Here is a 20487-nt window from a genome sequence, read left to right on the forward strand (position 1 = left end):
ACTCTAGCACAAAAATTATCAATATTACCTCCCTTTAACTTAGAATTTTTATGAAAAAAATGTTTCTTTTTTTAAATAACTTCTTTATTTCCTAATGTATCTACTTCAAACTTCATATATATGTTTCTTTTTATCACTCAACATTTTTGAGAAGGTTAAATACTCTAGCAAGACTATTTCCAGAATTATGTCCACCTTGAACTTAGATTTTTTTCGAGAAATTGGTATTTTTCACTCCAACTTCTTCATTCCTTATAGGATTTACTTTAAAATCCCACATAGTAATAATATGACAAGGTTGTATAAACATAATTTCCTTACTAGGCAGGGAAACTTAACACATTACTGTGATATAGACAAACTTAGAACTCAAAAGATTTAAGTTCATTCATGTCATTCGTTCACTGGTAAAATTGAATGGCCAATGGCCCATCAGAATGTTGCTGGGGTTCTAATCGGTAGGGGACTTATGGATTGCTTGCAATACTATGATAATTGCTTGTTATTCTTGAGATGTCGCAAACACACAGCCAGTTGCCTCGTCGGCTTTAAGACTCAGCAGTTGTGGCTGTTAACATTATTTTAAAATTTCGCCTGAAATAAGTTTGCCACATGTAGCAATGACCTTATTTTGAATATTTAAAGATGTATAGCGCGTCTAAGGATCTCCGTCAACTAAATGGTCTTGCAATTAAAGATATTGTTTTGGCTTTCTGTCAGTAATTCTAACTAGTGATGCTTAGAAAATTCTCTGTCTGACAGAATCAGCATCTTCACAATCACCACGGATTGGTATATTTTTTCTTTCGTCACAGTATCAGGAAATCTACAATCAAAGTCATTCTTTTGCGGTTTTTTTCTCCACCAAAACAATATAATTATGTTGAAATTATACATAAAGCGTTCAATGTCCTTTTGTTGCCGATAAACGCTGTCAATTGCACATTTTCGTTTTTTTCCACCATTTTTCGGAAAAGGACCATAATCGTCGCGGTGTTTCGATTGAACTGATGCCAGAAAAACCGTACAAGCTGTTATGCATTTGTATATGTGGATATATTATCGATGTCTATACTTACATGAAAATGTCATTTTCTTGTTCTTGTTTATTGTTGTTATTTGCTATCAACACGCAAACATCTGGTCTTTCTTATGAAAGACAATCGATCATGTCTTTATCCACACTTTTCATTGAACTATAAACATGTATACTGGTCATATTTTATTTCAAAATAAACAATTTACCAGAGATTTATTGATTTAAGTGTTATATATAAGGCAGCACGCCTAATGATTCATACTAATTTTCATGAAAATTTGAAAATGTATTTAACCAGAAACATAGATAACTATTTATGTTATCTATGTCTCTGATTTAACAGTATAAGTAGTGTGAAGTTGCAAAAAGAATGCAATTTACACATTATCAATGGCACTAACAACCCATGTAAATATAATTACCACCAAGAGGTCAAATATGCAAATATAGTCCTTACTGCGTTACTAACGCAGTAGAAATATAGTTATAAGTACTGAAAAATCGGTCATTAATCGCACATAACATGTAAATTATTGCTAGAATTTTCAATCTTTATACTTTTCCCAACAGGCGTGCACCTTTAAACCTCCGTAAATTTACAAATATATTGGGTAAATAATAACAAGCATATGTTCTGTAAAATAGCCTTTATTCTTTTATACTTAATATTACATAATGTATCCCTTATGTTCATATTTTAATGACTCAGCAAACCATGACTTCAGAAATCGATCGAAAACCAAATCGTGACAAAACATACAATAGCAAACAAATATAAACATCTACCTGGCCTGCCTATAAATTGATCTGGCTGATTTAATTTTCTATTTTTAGAAACGGGTACATGCGCAGTGAGTTCCGCTCTGTTGGCTATTTAAGTTGACAATACCCATATAAGGTATTACCGCATGGCTGCATAATGATCAATGATATAGATTTTACCATTATCATTGAAACACTTATTTCTTTTAGTTGATGAGAGTCATAATTTGTTCTATTGAATAATGTGAAAAATCGTGATCCGGGTTTTAAAGTGCTTCATCCGTGACAAGTTTAAATGTAAAAATAGAGTACTTTTAGGTATATATAATGTATTCATTAACTAATAGGACATATTAAGCTTAGATGACATTAAGATCTTAAAGCAAAATCTCAGGTATTTTCTCTTAAGGCGAAAAAGCGTACCGCATTTCCATAATTTATATTAATATCTCTTATCAATAGCCCAGGAAAACTTATTTTAAAATCGATTCGCAAAAGTGACATTTTACATACGGGAAATAAACGCTGAACAAAACGTGAAATAGGAAATAAATGTTAAATAATGGAAAGGGATTTGTTCCGAGCTGGAGTTTATTTTACATTATTTCAAATTCTACAGGGATTACATATTCCACTTTCTGATAAGTTTCATACAGGTAAGTTTGTATATTTCAATTATTCATTTCAGAATGGTGTATGGTGATAATTGAATTATCGGCTTTAATATTGAATGAAATATATACCTTAGTGATGATTATAGCAATACTTGTTTCATTTAATGAAAAATAATTCTATAACGTTACATCACTGAATTCAGATGTATGTTTTACAGCTAAAAAAGCATTACAACACCTATCAATGAGCTCATTTTTCCTCTTATTTAACAGTATACCCAATATCTAAGGCCATAAACTAACTATTGATACAAATAACTTCAAAGAAGCAGATGCGTTTGATATTTTGGACACATGACACTTTACATATTTGTTTTACTTGATTTATATTGGTTTTTTAACATGAAAGCAATACACGCATAGACAACATTAGTTTAGACAACCTAACAGAGTAAATTTAAGAAGATTTATATTATTTTAAAACACTTCAAAATGTTATATCTTCCGGATTTTACAAGATTATAGAAACTGCGTAAAGTTATATACATGTATATTCTTGTACAATAGATACCCTTCTTTAAAGCCACATTATGCCATAAAAATCCATATTTTATTTATGTCTTTAGAAATGTCAAACATTTGTTTCACAATGTTTTAATAATGGATTTAGAACATGTAAGATGTTTCACAACTGAAGAAAATTGCACTGAACGGGTACGTGAATTAAGTAATGTGTTTATAAAGGTAGCAACATGTTAGCAAAATATCATGTTGACTTCCATACAAAATACTTTTTCACTATAATTATACCAATTGCCAACAGAGTAAAGAAAGTAAAAGTCAGACACATTTGAACACAATAGATTTTTTTTAAAGATCTAACCTGCACAATGTGTTAACCAATAAAATAAATATTCGTTCAGCGAAAATATGTAATTATGTTTTATTAGAAAGACGACATGAACACGTATATACATGTATACTTCTCAAACATTGACGTGTTAAAAGATTTAATAATGTGATGTAATAAAATTTATTAAGAAACAGGTTTTTTTTATATAAGAATATTATATCAGCACTCTATTTTAATAACATGTTGTATAAGACCTGTTGTATAAGAAAAAGTTTTCTTAAGTTTGACCTTGTATTTCTTTTTCGACGAGCCCAGTCTTACGGAATTTTACTCTCTACACGTTTTACTAATAATGTTTTGTTATCATAATATTTATGGTTGTTCTTTATCATTGAACATATATATCATTCACCCCCGCCGAAAAAAGTATGACATTTTGTACTTTCCTTTGTGATAAATTTTAGTTTGAATTTGTTCTGTTATAATTTTCGGAAAGGTATTCATTGGCTATGATGCTGAAACGTTTTTTTCCCTTTTTTGTCACTTACTGCAGTTTAAAATGATTTATTATTTCGCATGGAAGTCCAATTACCTTTTTGTTTTCATTTCGCTACCAAAATGTCAAATGACTTTACATTCACCATTACTATCAATTAGTAATAAATATGCTTAAATACATTATATAAACAGTAATATGCACATGTTTGTCCCTTCTAAAGAAGAAAAGAATTCCCGAGATATAATGTGTCTTTCACATTCCTTATATAGCAAATGGTAGGCCTACTTCTTACAATATATTCAAATTTATATACAGGAATAACATTATCAGAGAGGACTCTAGCTTTTTTCCGTGCTGAAATATTTTATATATAAGATATATTAAAGCTGGTAAAGGACAATTATAAAATAAGATACAGATATGATTTATATGATTAAGTGTATTCAAATATCGGGGATAAAGATCTTATAAATGGTAACTAAATCTTAATGCTATCATAAAATAATATCGAAGAGCAGGATCAAATAAATCCAGCACATGTTATTGTTAATGCAAGCCTTACGTGTTAATACACACATCATGATATTGTCTTTTACAAGAAGAAACTATTGACTACATATAGTCTAGAAATTTGAAAAAAAAACAAAAAACAACTAAAATTAGGAACACGACCCTAGACAAACTACTAACTCAAACGCAGTAGTCCCATTTCGCTTCGCTACACAGAATTTTTAAGCGAAGTCAATCAAATCACTGTGAGGAGCTTTTGACATTAGCAGCACCCGTTACTTACCGGGAAGAATGCGTACCTCACCTATTTACCGCATGAAACATTTTGAAACAAAATTTATAAAGCATATTTTAATTATTCATAGTTCATAACTGTATCATCTGGAACATCGGTACACATTTATGAATCACTGACATATTTTTTTTATGTTAATCCATTTTTAAATAAAGAAAAAAGGAGTGTATATAGTTGCGCATCATTAACTGTGAGAGGACTACTAATTTACTATACCAGTCAAGTGAACTAAAAAACCCGGTTATTTAATAAAACGTGACTTATTTAAGAATCAACTTGCAAAATCATGACTTTTCTATTTATTCAATATAATAAACCAGTACATAGATTTTGGCTGTTTGTCAAACATTTTACACCAAATTACAAGAGCAGTGCAAAATGAAATAATTAAAACTAATGTATTGCGAATAAATACAGATTTTGGTTCGTGTTGGCCAACATGTTAACTATCAGAAAAAAATGCAGTTAATATTTTTAAACACACATGTGTTTATAAAATCAGTAGTTATTGAGTTTCTGCCTTAAGGGGGAAGAACTCTGTATGCAGATAACTTTAAAATCGTCGGTTCATTTCGGGTCGTTTACGATGAAAGCTTCCGATAGCAGATGACAATAAAGATAATGGCCACGAGATCACTTACAGCGGTTTGCTAGAGGACAATTTAAATAACTAAATACACAAGTCATCCGTGATTATCTCACTGTAATGTTTTTGTCAACACGCTTTGTGCCTACCGCCATATCAACTTTGTTGTTTCTGCTATCATAATAGCCAAAACATTGCCACCGATTGATGATGACAAATTTAAAAGTTTTTGATACATTCGGATGTTGATTAATCTACCACTACCAGTGTACGCTAAGCACCGATGATAAAAACATAATTATATAATCTAGAAATCTATGAATAATGACTTTTACCTATCCCTTAATAATAAAAGCTGTAACCCTCCAGATGACACATTTATTTTTTTTAAAAGAGAAAAATGAAATGAATAAGTAAAAATGACCATTAGAAAGAAACAAAGTAAAGAAAATATGAAAGAAACGGAAAGAAAAAAGAAAGACATGAAAAAAGTAGGAAAGGAAGATACAAAGAAAGAAAGAAAGACAGAAAGAAAGAAAAAAGAATGAAGAAAAAAGACAAACACAAGTATCAAGAATGAAATGATTGTATATTTACAGCACATATAATTTTTTCATGGTCATGTAAAGTAATACTTATTTCCAGTACTTTTGATTTAAACAGGATTTGTTAAAAAAAAGTTGCACTTTTTAACATTTCGTATAAAAAGACTTAAACAAATCAAGCTTCTGATTTTCACATATATGTATGTGTTTATAAATGTTCAAATGAATAACCGGCATCACTACTTGCAGAAATGGTGTCATGAACTTAAGCTTATCGAATTTCGTCTTCTAAATCACATCGAACGACCGTTACAACAACAACAACATCAACAACAACAACACCACCACCACCACCAACAACAACAATACCAACAAAAAACAACAACACCAAAACCAACAGTATTTTAAACATAAATATTCATTTTTAGAAATGTCCGTACGTAACTCCAGATAAGTATGTACATGAGACTTATGTAACCACCACCACCACCACCACCACCAACAACAACAACAAAACCCACAATAACAGCACCATCAAATCTAAAACAACTATCTAACGAGCACATCATTTATTTACGTTTTATTTTTTTTTACATTTTTTGTTACAGAAATTACATCTGCTGATTTTCTTTCGTCGTCGAGCGGGTCTCGAACAAAGAGAGACACGACAAATGAGTACCTACCAAAGAACACCGTGTTACGTCTGGTTGTCGCTGGATCACATCAACACATTCCTTTAAAAAAGAACCACAAAATAGACATTTCAAACATTCCAGTTTATATAACCAACAATGGTCGAATAGAGAGAATACATACAGCGTTTGACAAGGTAACAGTATAATTCAAACATTATTTATTTAAGCTCATTTGTGATGAAAGCTTTGTGCTTATTTGCTTCTTTTCCCCCCGAGTCCGCTCCCTGAAACTAACCAGTCCTTGTGCCGCACGGGAGACAAATATGATCTTGGTCTAAGTAGAGCTCGAACCGGTTATTTCTGGGTTGATAGGCAGACACTTTTATTTCTAGGCCATCAGTTCTAAATCGACCATTCAGTTTGTCGCCATCATGAAGTTTTTAAGTTTCTGGATGACAATGCACACGGAAAAACTTGAAAGATCATGATTTTCAAGTTTTTAAAAGGGCAATGCACTGAAGCCGCGTTTTAAAGAATGGTTCAATAATATCTTCTCGGCTCTTTCCGTAATGAATAATACCCAAGATGTTCCGATTGATGTAGATTATCTGTTGCTTTTATGACTATATTGTAACAATATGGTGCGATAGTTATTTTTTGACATTGTAACATAGCTCGTTGTGTGTTTTTGTTTGTTTGGGTTTTAATTTAGACACGACAGGAAGAGCTTGAACTTTTTCATTTGGCCAATACGATCAGAACAGATACAGACAAATTAAGTTTTATTGCCCATACGCATGCGCATTGTGTAGATGCATAGGTACATTGTGAAACAATAATAATATTTATATCTAATTTACCTCGTTCCAGGAACATGTTTTGTATCAAGCGCCTACCATTGGTGGATCATTCCTAGTCACGTGTCACAAAAATGAAACTTCAATAACCAGAGAAATAGTAAGTGCACTTATTTCTGCATGACGACACAAACATATTACGTTCAACTTAAATAGATATAATACGTCTGACGATTAAGTTTAGTTAAGTACTTGTTTTCAATTCAAACATTAAATGAAGAGTAAAATGTATTTCGAACATTTTTTTTATCTGTCTAAAAATGTTTTTTGCACGATTTAATTAATATATGGGAATTTTACGCATGTTATGCACAAATTTTACTTTTTTTTTAAATATTACAGTTTGGTTCGTTTCATCACAATTCTAGTCTATACGTCATTCAACCTGAGATCAACGGAGGGGTCAAAGGTGAAGGTCATGTCATATCGCGTGTACCGGACCAGACGCTTGTTTTTGAAGGCGTCTCTGCAAAAGGTAAAACTTGGTCGACATTTTATAAGACTTATATTTAAAGTTACATTTAATAAAATTCATAAAAAACTAAATAGCGACATTTCATTAATAAATTGGGTTTTATATCGACTCCACGTCTTATTTTGGTGTCCAAACAACCAAAATGAGTTTTATTAGCATAAAAATAGGTAACCTCATTGTGGCGAAATGGGAAGTACAATTTCTGTTTGCATGAGAAACTCCGCCTTCGGATCATCCGTACATCAATATTAAATCAACAAACATGACTATAAGTGGCAGTCGTAATTTAACGGTATATTTCCGCATTGTAACGGATGTTTTCATACAAATTTAATCTTTTTACAAGATGATTACTTTTACTGACCCCCAGGTTTAGTGCACCGTGAAGCTTAAACGGTAAAAGTGTGTTTGCACAAGAAAATATCACATTTGCTGTGTTCCGGATAGCAACTATAAAACTGTGACGTAGCGCATACACGAGCTCATTATAGTCTTCATTTGCATGTTAAAATTCGTATACGAACTTTAGTGTTACCGTGGGGTTTCCCGTTTAAAATCCTAATTTATTAACAATATTTGATGAGATTTACAACAAAACTTTTAAACAGGTTAAAGAAACTGTAGAATGTTTGATTTTTAGGCCGACGGAAAAATATTTTTACATATTTAAATTATTTATTTAATGTAACTTTAAGGAACAAATTCTTACCAATTTTTATGATCATTTTTAACACAAACAATTGAGTAAAATCAAAATTAGTTGTCCGCCCGTTCACTTAAATACATAATTTCGGTAAGAAAATCACAAACATGTTTTTCGACGCATTTTCGCAGCCAAAATAAATCATCAGCACCAGATGAAATAATCTACAAACTTTTTCGTTTTAAATAGGTCTTCCGGCTACTACATCTAGACCAAATTTTTCTAGAAGTTACCATGGCAACAGAAGAACAAGACGTCAAACTGATACGTACAACATTGAATTGTTATCAGTTATTGATTACAAAAGTTACCAATTGTAAGTGTCATTTTCATTTCCGGGTTTAAAACAAGTAAATGACAACCTATTAATACTGAAGATAATTTGAAAGAAGTGATTTAAATTGATACTGATAAGATAAAACAAACAAACTCGAGAAGTGTGACATAATCGCATTAAAGTTGATGAGTCTTATAACTTTTAAAACTAGTTTTAGAGCATGTTAGATGTTTGTTACCTGCAGAAAATAGCAGTAAATGCGAAATAATGTGTCACAGAACTAGCAAAATGTAAACAAAGAAAGAAAAAAGTTATTTGATTACTAGTATCTAATTAATGTGCCTTTAATATATTATACCCCATGATTTCTTTGTCACTTTATCATATTTTAGCTATCATTTTGTCATATCACATAGTTTCAGTTAGTTGCCATTTGACCTTTTATGATATTATATCACATGGTTTCAGTTATCATTTTGTCATAATATCACATATTTTCAGTTGTCATTTTATCATCTATTATAAGTTGTATCGAATGATTTTAGTTGTCATTTTATAATATTATATCGCACAATTTCAATTGTTATATTATATCACATAATTTCAGTTGGTATGATATGACGTCAGGTTCGGACAGGTCAGGTGACACGATGAATTTGGTGATGCAATATATCGCTTACATCATTAACTCTGTAAGTTTTCGAACAATTAGTTTCTGTTTTTTACATCTTGAACTTTACGCAGGATGACTTTTTCTCAGTAAAGACATTATATTTATATTTGAGCCGCGCCATGACAAAACCAGCATAGTACTTTTGCGACCAGCATGGATCCATGCTGTTCGCTATCAGTTTCTCTACTTGTTATAGATTTGGTAAGCGAACAGCAGGGATCCTGATCAGTCTGCGCGGATCTTTTGTCTTTCAAGAAATCTCCATTATTGTATTTGAAAACTTATCCAAATGTACGAATGATGGAACTAATTGCAAAGCACTGGTTAATGTTATTTATGGAAAATGGCTCGGGATCCAAGCCAAATATTTTATATTACAAAAGTTGCATTTCAATTGGATTGGACCTTACATATTACAGTCTGATTAATCCCAAAAAGTTGGATTTTCATTTAGAATTGATATTACATACCGCACTCTGATTTATCATTATTAAAACGTGTGGATCACAATGTAGATTTCAAGTCCATATTTTAAAAAAACCACGACCAGGATTAATTGATTAATTAACCATTCCTTGGTGTAGATGGAAGCAGATTTATCATTAAAACTTCTTGATGACAGTAAAAAAGTCAAGCCTTTTTTTTATATAAAACCACGACCGTAATAACATGATTAATGTTGAAAAACTTACAAGTGGTGTAGATGGAAGAAGTAAGGTATATATGTGTTATCTTAATTAATATCCTGAATCATCGCTCAGGTTCACTACCCGTATGAAATTTAATAGAAAAGAGAATAACAAAAGTCCGGATGCTTATAAATGATAATTGCATGGAAAAGATCCATGAATAGAAAAAATACAATAATTCTTACTTAGTCATCGTATCCTATGACCCCTTTAATAGTTATCATATTTTAACATCTTTTCACTGTATTTAAAAAATTTCTCATCTATAGAATATGTATATGACTATTGTAGCTTCGTGAAGCTTCGTGAGATATGATAAACATTTCAAAAGAATTTTTCAGTCTTGTATTACATTTTTAATAAAACATTTATACATGTATTTTGAATGAATTAATGCTTGAAAAATGTGTGTCAAACGATTTTAATATGCTGATATGAAAAACCTGTTGCCTTGTACATGTTTATGAATCCAACCTATATATTCTACATTTATTTCAGACTTTAAAAATGAGTAGTCCTGTGCGACCTATCTGAAATTAACTCCACGGAGGTCCAAAGGTCCAAAACATTGAAAATCGAGAACGTTACAAATATCAAGTGACACACTTAAAATGCAAATGGGGGAACGATCTAAAAAAGCTACAGCTCTGACTTTTATCAATTGGTACACAAATCTCGGTATAATACGTCCTGTGGTGGAGTCCCTTTTATAATTCTAATTTGAAACTGTAAAAGTTATGTGTGACCCTTTTCAATGTTTTTGTTTCAGGTTGATATGAGATATAAAACAGTTACCGGGGCAAACAGGGTGTTTAACGTATTATCTGCAGGGATTTACATAGCTGACGTAAGCATCTTTAATAGATAATATATTATTTTTAAACATATGAAAAAATAAACTAAAATCCCAATCAAACAAAGAAATTTAAGCTTAAGTAAAAGTTAAAAACATTCGCAAATTTTCGACGCTTGGTCTGATATTTATATGACTTTTTTGGCTGAACACCGCAAAATTTTCGTTGATTTTTAAAAATATTGTAACCTTTATGCATATAATATTATTGAAATATATTTGAGATTATATATCAACTGGATATCTATCTACTTATAAAAGAAAATGCTACTAAATTTTATTTATAATGGTCTCACACCACTGTCATATTCATTTAAGGTCATAGGACACTAATTATTTTTCATATACATTTGACATTTTATTTTCAGTCGGCGCAATCCTCGCCTTGGTCTGAGAATAATAACGTGAATGGACAAGTGCCAAGTAGTGCAACACTAGATTCATTCAGGGACTGGGTAAATGATCAAAACAGTTTGCCAGCATATGATCATGCTATGGGATTTACCGGGTAGATATTTATACATTGGTTAATATGTCAAAGGAGCTAAAATATTTATTTAATTTGTAAGGGAAAATAATTATCATTTTTTCATTTTTGTAGTTGAAATGCTCTTTCTCCAGGGCTCCCTTAACAGTTTATAAGCAACATAAATTAGTCTTTTATGTTATTTTAGGAACATGTATTTTATCTTTCAATGTCTTTGTCAATTTCCGTAGTTAGTACAACTTTATTGTTGACCGTCGTGGTCATATTTATAAAAGCTTAATGAGACCCTTGTTAGACTTGCGTACGAAAAGAGGCGAAATTTCCCGGATTTTTACGAGCTCTTGATAGTAATGCATCTTCCAGTGCATAAATATTCTGTTTTCTATACACAGAACAGACAAATATTTTTATTCAGAATATAACTAAGCATATATTTATAAATTTAACTGCGCAATACAAAATAAATATATGTATGTTCATAAATCAATATTCCGCCTTGCGTTTTTGTGCAAAAAAATGCAATTATTCACTTCCCTCTTCGTGGAAATAAAACATTAATTCGTTCTAAGCCTTAAATTATAAAATTAATCTAAATATAGTTTGTAAAACAAGGAAGTTTATAACAGGTGCTCGCTGGTGCCTGACATAATCGCAATAAATATGAATAAACAAACACACAAATAAATAAAACCTACATTTTAAGCTAAATACATTAAAAGCTAATATTGCCTTTTTATAAAAACGTATGATGATTTTTTTCTTTATTTTTTTTAGATACGATGTGGTCAGCGCAGGTTCGGGAGACAGTTCCGGTAAGACAATTGTTCCAAACTGTTGGTCATAAGTAATGCATGTAATAAGTTTAAACATAATTTTTTCTCAGAATATTTATACATGTTACAATTTACAATATACAGAGAGCAATTCAAATATTTATAAAAAAAAAAAAAAAAAAAAAAGAAAAAAAAAACAGGATTAGAATGAAAGACAACATGTCTCATTAAATTCTTCTCCTAAAATGCATATACACGTAATTAAAAGTATCGCGACAAAATAGTCCCACTAATGTGAGGTCAGTGATCCTTTATTCCAACTTAGAATTCTCACCAGTGTCTTATTACTTACCTCAATTTGTCATCACACAATGCATTTTAACGATATGATTATTTGTCTGGATCACATAGACGCTTATAGTGTAAACGGAATGTGGCGGACAGTTCCGAGTGGACACACGCACCACTTCATCAGTTTACTTTCCTATTTGAAATGGATAGACAGTCTCAATATTTTAGTATATATACCTTTGTAGGAATGGTTGTATGACAGGTCTTTTAAAGGAGAAAGAATATATTATGAAAACATTGTACGGATATTAAACAAAGCGACGATTTACAATCAATAACTTTTGCACATTTTTTTCCAGGAATTGCATATACGTCAGTTCTTTGTACGTCTGACAGTACGTCGGTGGTAGAAGACAGTTTCAACTTTATTACCATGACAACAGTGGCCCACGAACTTGGACATAGGTAGATATTATAAAAAAGTTATTTTGGCGCATAAACATACGAGAACGATTTAAAAAATTCCTGATTATTCAAAGAAAATTTATCTGTACACAAACAAAAAATTAAAACAAACATACAAGCATACAATAACAACAACTAGAGTTTTCTAGACATTCTATCCATAAATTGAGGAGTCTGGGACACGTCTTTATTGTTTTTCATATTCAGTACATAATTTGTTTGCGTTCTAAGAACTTTCATAGAACTTAATATTTGCACCCTCATGATAGAATTTATATATTTTTACGACATAAATCTGAAATAAACATAACACAATTTTGATACATTAATCATATAAGTCTAGTCTTCATTATTGTTTTTCTCTTCATCGGATGTAAGATTAAATGAACATCTTCCAATATATTTTACTCCCGTGAATAATATTTCCGCAAGTGAATATTCGCTCTTACAATTTACGCCCTCGCGTTTATCATGTTTACACATATACGTCATTTTACAGTTTAGGAGCTGTGCATGACGGTCAAGGTAACACGTGTAGCGGAAGTGATAACTACATCATGGCAAGTGTGAACAATATCGTTGGTGACCCAAACATAGGTCAAAACATCTGGAAATTTTCACCATGCACTGGGCAGGAATTTCAAACATATATTAATATTCTTGACGGGTATGAATGATTTATTAACAATATATTTCTGTAAATTAAACATTTCTTGTATTTCAATCTGTGTCGTTAAACTAACGTATGCAGTACAATTTTTAGTGTGCTACATTACATATATACACATTCAATTCTATAAGGACAATCATTTGCTTTCACAAAACCGATTATATTACAATGTTACTGTTTTCAATTTTACTTCTCGATCATAATGCCGCATTCTTCCACGAGACCGGTACACGTAACTTATCTATTTCGCATTGAGTATTGCTCCATTGTCATCACATTTAAAAGTGACCCGAAAAACAGGTGAATAAAAACAAATAAGGTGATTATATCTAAATCAAATTATCTTTTACTTTTGAAGGAGAGGGGATAACTGTTTGTTAACAACAAGTAGTTCATCAAATATTCCTACTACACCAAGACCAATGGCTGAATCTTATTCCGCCGACCAAACGTGCGTGTACAGATTTGGCGTGGGTTCTTATGTGTGCAGGGTAAGTTGCTGGGTATAAAACTAACACAATTACTGTTATACTGTTATACTCATCAAAAATAGTAATTGGACCTCATCCACCACCACCAGATCTGGCAGTAGCTACTTTGAAATTTTCTCTAAAAAGATCACTGGTTTTGTCCAGAACAAGAGATGGATAAGTCCATTTAAAGAATTCATGATCGCATGGGTAAACTTATGTCTGTACTGCTTCTCAACATACGTTTAACATTTTAGATTAACTCTAATACTTAATCTAAATCTAATATTTAAAAAACGATTGATATGTTAAATGATCTTAGTCATACAAAATACAACATCAATATGTACAGAAGCGTTCCGCTTACTGCATGATAGAGTCGAGTTTATAATGATATTCGTAATATAATTTTATGCCATTCATATATCCCTAGAATTATACAAGTATTTATTTCCAACAAACACACACATTTATATTATATTGTTTAACTTCAGTCCATACAAAACTATGAAACTATCTGTACAAGCATGTTTTGTAACCAACCGGGAACATCACAATGTTACAGTACCATTCCGGCAGAGGGGACACCTTGCGGACAAGGAAAGGTACGTGTCAATCCAATGTCCTTTGAAAATCACAAAATTCGCTGTGTATTTCCTAGCCATACGACATATTGTTATTATTGGACATAATATTATCCCGGTGCAATAGGTTTCATACAAGCCTCGTTTTGTACAATCGTACACTTTCTGTATGCACCTTACTGTAAATCGGAGTTAGTATCACCGAAGACAGTCTCTCCCTGAAAAACATTCTGCGTTGCAACACTAAAATCGACTTGATACTGGCACATTTTTTTTTAAATTTCAGAAGTGTAATATGAATATGTTCGAAACATTAAATTTATTTCCTTCAACTTGGATTGGAGATATTGTCTGCATTTAGAAGAAGGTTTATTCCATGTATTGCCGGACATTTAAGAAAAACATTGAAGAAATAAATTATTGTCTATTGGTATGCAAGTACCAAAAACAACTTGTTAAATGTCTATTTAAAAACGAAATCAAACCCTTTGAATGTTTTAAACAATGTGCTTTCCCGCTCTCCAAATACCGGTGCATATTTTTTCTTTCATTCATTTTCTTCTCTTTTAAATTTAGTGGTGTGAGCAAGGAAGATGTGTGACGTCAGCACGTGCGCCCTCAAACAACGCCGATAATTGCGCTTTAGGCGACAGACCTGGGCTATTTGATACTACAGGCCAAACATGTGCGCAGCGTATAGAAGAAAATAAAAGTCTTTGTTACGGTGACTACACCGGCTCCAACTGTTGTGAAAGTTGTAATGCAAAAAGAACCGGTGATGCATGTATGTATTTTCAGATGTATTATTTTGAACGGATAATACGAGTACAATCTTAATTTATTTATATTTGTCTGGTATATTTTATGTTTCAAACATAAGATAATGAAAAGATAAATAAATTCAATTGAGATATTAACTTAATCGAACATTTTAGCCTACCGTCTGTTACTTGGATTCAATGTCCGTACAAACCATACAATTAGATAAACAATTCAAATAATAAACACACTAGACGATTCTTAAAATAAATATCATAACACAAGTAAAATAACTTAATTACCTACTGTTTATTTCCTGATATTTTCACACGCTTTTCCAAAGCAAATGACTAAAATCTTAAAAAGGGGAGGTAATCAAATGAAGTATAAGATACGTTTACGTCACACAAGAACCACCAAACAACGAAAGAAGCAGACATATATAGATGATTACTTTTTCAAGCTATCATTACATTGTCGTTTTGCTCTTTCCATTTTATTGTCTGTACTAACATATTTACAGTACATATCAACTTTGTTTTTCAGCATGTCAGTACGGTGATCATGGTACAGGGTTTTGCACCTCAATGCCAAGATATGGTTGCTATACCAACGAAGAATATTGCTGCGGAACATGCAAACCTTTAAAGAATAATGCTTTACCAGGTATAATTTTTAAATCACATATTTTCCCGGGTCTCTTATAAAACAAAGTTTAGGAATATGTATTTAACGGTACAGTACGTAAATATCTGTTTAAAACTGTAATGTGATCGCAAATGACAAAGGTGTAAAAACATTAAAACAAGCACACTTGAAACAGACACTTCGTCAAATTTGACATTAAACGAGCTATCCCTCTGTTTTCAGGCTGTGAATTCGGAGACAGGTTCAACGGATGTTTACGTGCAGCATGCGCTCAGTACAATGCCGAAAACTTAGCCGGTTGTTGTGAAACTTGTTATGATCCTGCAAATACCGTTAAAACAACAACCGCTTCTTCAACAACTTCTACTCCTGTACCAACAACAACACCAACTCCTACCACCACCACTTCTACTACTTCAACTCCAACAACAACAACTCCTACCACCACCACTTCTACTACTCCAACTGCAAAAACTACAGCACCGACCACAACAACAATTAAAACAACCCAATCAACAACCAAAGCAACGTCATCCTCTGCAGCCACACCAAAACCGACAACGTCAAAACCAGGAAGCACAACAGAATACCCCGGAACGCCAGGTAGTTCTACAACAGGAATGGAATCTACAGAGACGCCTGTTGAAAAACCAGGTACAACTACTTATTTCTCTTAGCATTTATACAAGATTCTCTAATTCAATACAGATACAGTCTTTATCCAATGGTTATTCAGAAATGTAGGTGCAGTCAAGAACGAATTCCAAATCGACATAAGTTTGGATGGCAATGTTATAGTTTGTTTTACTTTTCGTTTTTCAGCCTTCCTGTTTTTCAGTGGTTTTTAGTGTTTTGTCTTTCAAGAATAACAATAATAAAGCAATAGAATTACAACAATAACAAGAGCCGACAATCATGTTCATGTACAATTTACCAGTTCATATAAACATAGTGCATGTATACTGTTTAGCTTTTGACCTGGATAATTTTATTTTATATTGACAAATTCTAATAAGGTTTAAAACAATTGTACCATTTACCTATCATGCCTTCTTACACTAATTTGTACAATATATTTCAGGGTCGGACCTTATTTTCGTGATTGCCGGATGTTTGGCTGGAGCCATCATAGTCATTGTGTTTGTGATCATACTGTGTGTTTGCTTGAGGAAAAGAGCAAAGAGGGCGGCAACTTCCGGTGGGCGTAAACCATCCAAGGATAACGCCTATGTACGAACTACTTTCTTAATCTTTTCTTCGAAATTGATTATTGTTTCAATCAGTTTTTATTGAAAATTATATAACTAAAGTATTGTTAATACATTGAATTATGAAATGTACCTTTTTGCCTAACGTCTGTAACATGAATTCATGAACTTTATTACAATTTACTTTACATTTCTTAAAATTACATAGCCGCATTAATGAATCTTGGTGGAATTTTGAAGATGAATAATTTCAATTTTATGACATACAAATGTATTCGTTTCAGATCAATGCTTATTTACGGATACATACATTATCATTTTGTATTTTTGAAAAGTCGAATTTTTGTAATATTTTACACAATATTAGTTTTATAACTTCATTTTCTTTAACAGGATAATATTGGGTTTGTCAGGGCAGCTTCAGAAAAGCCCCATCACCCTCCCCCTAGACGTACCAGTAGCCATTCAGCTTCTGGGAACAATGCCTCCAACGGTTCTGCGCACATCCCAATTTCGACTATAGCCAATGGTTCGACAGGTCAGTTATTCAAACCTTTTTACAGGGGCGGTGCTTATTTGCAATGGAGTAATACTACAGAACATCGTTCTTAAGTAAAAACTAATGAAGGGACAGAACGTTATTTAGATAAACTATTCAAATTTAATACTTTCTATCAAAGATAACTTCAAACTTAATTTTACTCTATTGTGTAATAAATAACGAACAATTTGTAGAACAATTTGTATAACAAAACGGTCAAAAACACCATACTCTGAAATTCTTACAAATATTGTCAGTCTTAAAAGCCCCGCTTTGAAACATTTCGTCGATTATCTATGTTCCTAATTTTAAATAAAAATGATGAATATTTATACATGTATTACTTGAAATGATCACCAGGTAAATGTAATGATAGTATAAAAGTAGCAAACATAGATTATTACCTTAACATACCAAAAGGTTATCATGCTGTTGATAATTTAATTCATATATTATTTTCAGTTCAGTTAATATTCAGGTTATAATACTATTTTTTGTAATATTACAGTTGTAGTTTATACAATACGGTGTAAGTATTGCCACTAAATTCAACAACCACACAGTAGTTTTCCGCAAATAGTTCTCTGAAAATCCCTACACCTTGTTAGATGTCATTAGAGTTTTGATTGAATACCTGCAATCAATTGTTTAATTTTCATGTTCTGTGATAACCATTTTAATGTTCTATGAATTAACCCTATCTTATGAATTGCCTGATGTGAGCAAGTTATCTTGCTAGCTTTCAGAAGGGTTGTGATTCTACTTAGGTGTCCCAATGCATGTAGGAACGCCGCTTGAGACCTTCCTTCATCAGTAAAGCTGATGATATGCCATATGACATTTACTGACACTTTACATGCTTTTAAACCAAAACCAACTTAAAAACCCAAACCCATGACTTTTTCGTGTTTATACTTCTTTTAATTTCTTTTGTGTGTGCTTTTACACTTTACATATTATAATAGTCTTTTTTTAGTGTTTTCAAATCATTCCACTTTGAACTTTATTTACTTTGGAGGGTGTCGTTTTTTCTTTCTTTCTAAAAACTGATCCTTCTACTAGCACATTTTGTTTTCTCTTTTTGACATGACATAGATGATTCCTATAATCACGGTTTTGAATTTGTAGTGTTTTGAATAGGAGAATCTACCGGTTTCATTATCTCTTGTTCTGTATTGTTAACAACAACTTATTTCCATATTTTTCGTAAAATTATCTCTCTTTCTTTTAATTTAAGACGAATTTTGCATTCATTTTTCACGTATTTAGTAAGATTTTAAATGTCAGATCAAATCAAAGATTTGTGTAGAAAGTACACTTACGCTCACATTCATGCATGCTATTACGAAATTACTTGAAGATACTCATTCACTAAGCAAATGAAAACACATTTTTATGTTATGCAATATTTTTTATTTATAGAACATGTTGATGGTTATATGATGCCGGCTTCCGTTCAACTTGCACAACCACCTGCGGATACAGTACATTATACGGCGCCAAACAAACCAAAATTCAAACCTTTAGTACCACCAATCCCACCAAACAAACCCAAAAAGAAAGCGTTTACAGCTCCGAGACCAAGCCCTGACCTTAGTAAAAGATCAAGTAAGCCCGTACACTACAAAAGAGCCAGTGGTTTATCTAATTCATCAACGGACACTGTCGGCCGTGCAGTTTCTTTACACAGTACTGGGAGTATCCCTGAGACTATACAAACACTGGATGAATATGACAGCATAGGGGAAATACAAAAAGTACCAAGAGACAGACGTCCAACATTGCCAGGGAATCATCCGGCCAGTTTACCTGACTTTGGCCGGTTAAAATATGATTTAGCGAACGAATTTAGCAAGAAAACTGCAAATAAAGTTGCAGATAAAACTATTGGTGTTCATCAAAAGAAATTTGGCGAAAACTCAAGTAATATTTCTGACGACGAAAAGAGGAAAGTGTTACCAAGCAATCCCCCAAAACCTATTCCTCGGGTGAAATCAAGAAAAAAGAATGAAGTAACAACGAAATCTAGTGTAGAGCAAAATGACAAAGATCTAGATATCTTTAATAATGGTTATGAAGAGGTTGATAATGTGAAAAGACTTGAAGACGAAAATCAGCCATTAAAGCCGCCGAATAAACCTGTTCCAAGACGACAAATTTCCACCGGAAGTTCAGACCCCGAGAAACCGGAAGTGCCATTGAAAAAAGCTTTTCGACCACCGTCAAAACCTGTACCTAGAAGGCAAAAGGACACTGAAAAGTCTTCTGAGCCACATATAAATCTAGCGTTTGAAGGTGACCAATTTGAACTAGAGATTTAAGGAAATAAGTGAATGTATAATCTTATTACAAACGGTGCTGATTGTTATTTTTTGATTTCATCTTTTATATCCATGTTATATACAAAATGCACGCATTTACATTTTACATGAGCATTAAATATTTTATGTTTGATATTTCAATGTTCTTTTCTGTAAAGCACTTTATCTCGAACTAGATCAGGTTAAATCTATCATGTTAACGACGGACTTACATCACATTTCTGACTCAAGTTTGGCTCACCTTTAAGGACAATAAGTTCGACAAGAAGGATCAATATTGACATGTAATTATATTTTTAGTCTCAAAGTACTGTCATTTCTTCCACTGTCAAGGGTTCTTAAGGGTATACAAACATGATCTTTATGTTGCAATAAACAAGTCCAAACAGCGTTCGTCTGTTGTCG

The 20487-nt window shown here is 32.1% G+C and overlaps 1 protein-coding gene across 3 annotated transcripts; it reads left to right on the forward strand.

The window, feature by feature from the left end:
- The first annotated feature begins 1969 nt into the window (after positions 1–1969).
- Positions 1970–20215, forward strand: LOC132754667 (disintegrin and metalloproteinase domain-containing protein 1b-like). Of its 3 annotated transcripts, none has more exons than XM_060745325.1 (20): positions 1970–2457; positions 6312–6532; positions 7209–7295; positions 7538–7670; positions 8563–8689; positions 9258–9342; positions 10782–10859; positions 11234–11373; positions 12127–12164; positions 12776–12881; positions 13381–13548; positions 13910–14042; positions 14516–14626; positions 15182–15389; positions 15911–16030; positions 16235–16666; positions 17094–17242; positions 17614–17758; positions 18270–18290; positions 19184–19324. In XM_060745325.1, coding segments are annotated over exons 1-20 (2598 nt in total). In that variant the 5' UTR covers positions 1970–2363; the 3' UTR covers positions 19186–19324. The 3 variants fall into 3 exon arrangements, with proteins under 3 accessions (XP_060601308.1, XP_060601307.1, XP_060601305.1); XM_060745324.1 differs by lacking the exon at positions 18270–18290 and having other exon boundaries at positions 1976–2457; positions 16235–16399; positions 16439–16666; positions 19184–20215; XM_060745322.1 differs by lacking the exon at positions 18270–18290 and having other exon boundaries at positions 1976–2457; positions 19184–20215.
- Positions 20216–20487: the final 272 nt, after the last annotated feature.

Source organism: Ruditapes philippinarum, unplaced genomic scaffold (assembly GCF_026571515.1).
Source record: "Ruditapes philippinarum isolate M1 unplaced genomic scaffold, ASM2657151v2 ctg372_1_1_1_1, whole genome shotgun sequence".
NCBI lineage: Eukaryota > Metazoa > Mollusca > Bivalvia > Venerida > Veneridae > Ruditapes > Ruditapes philippinarum.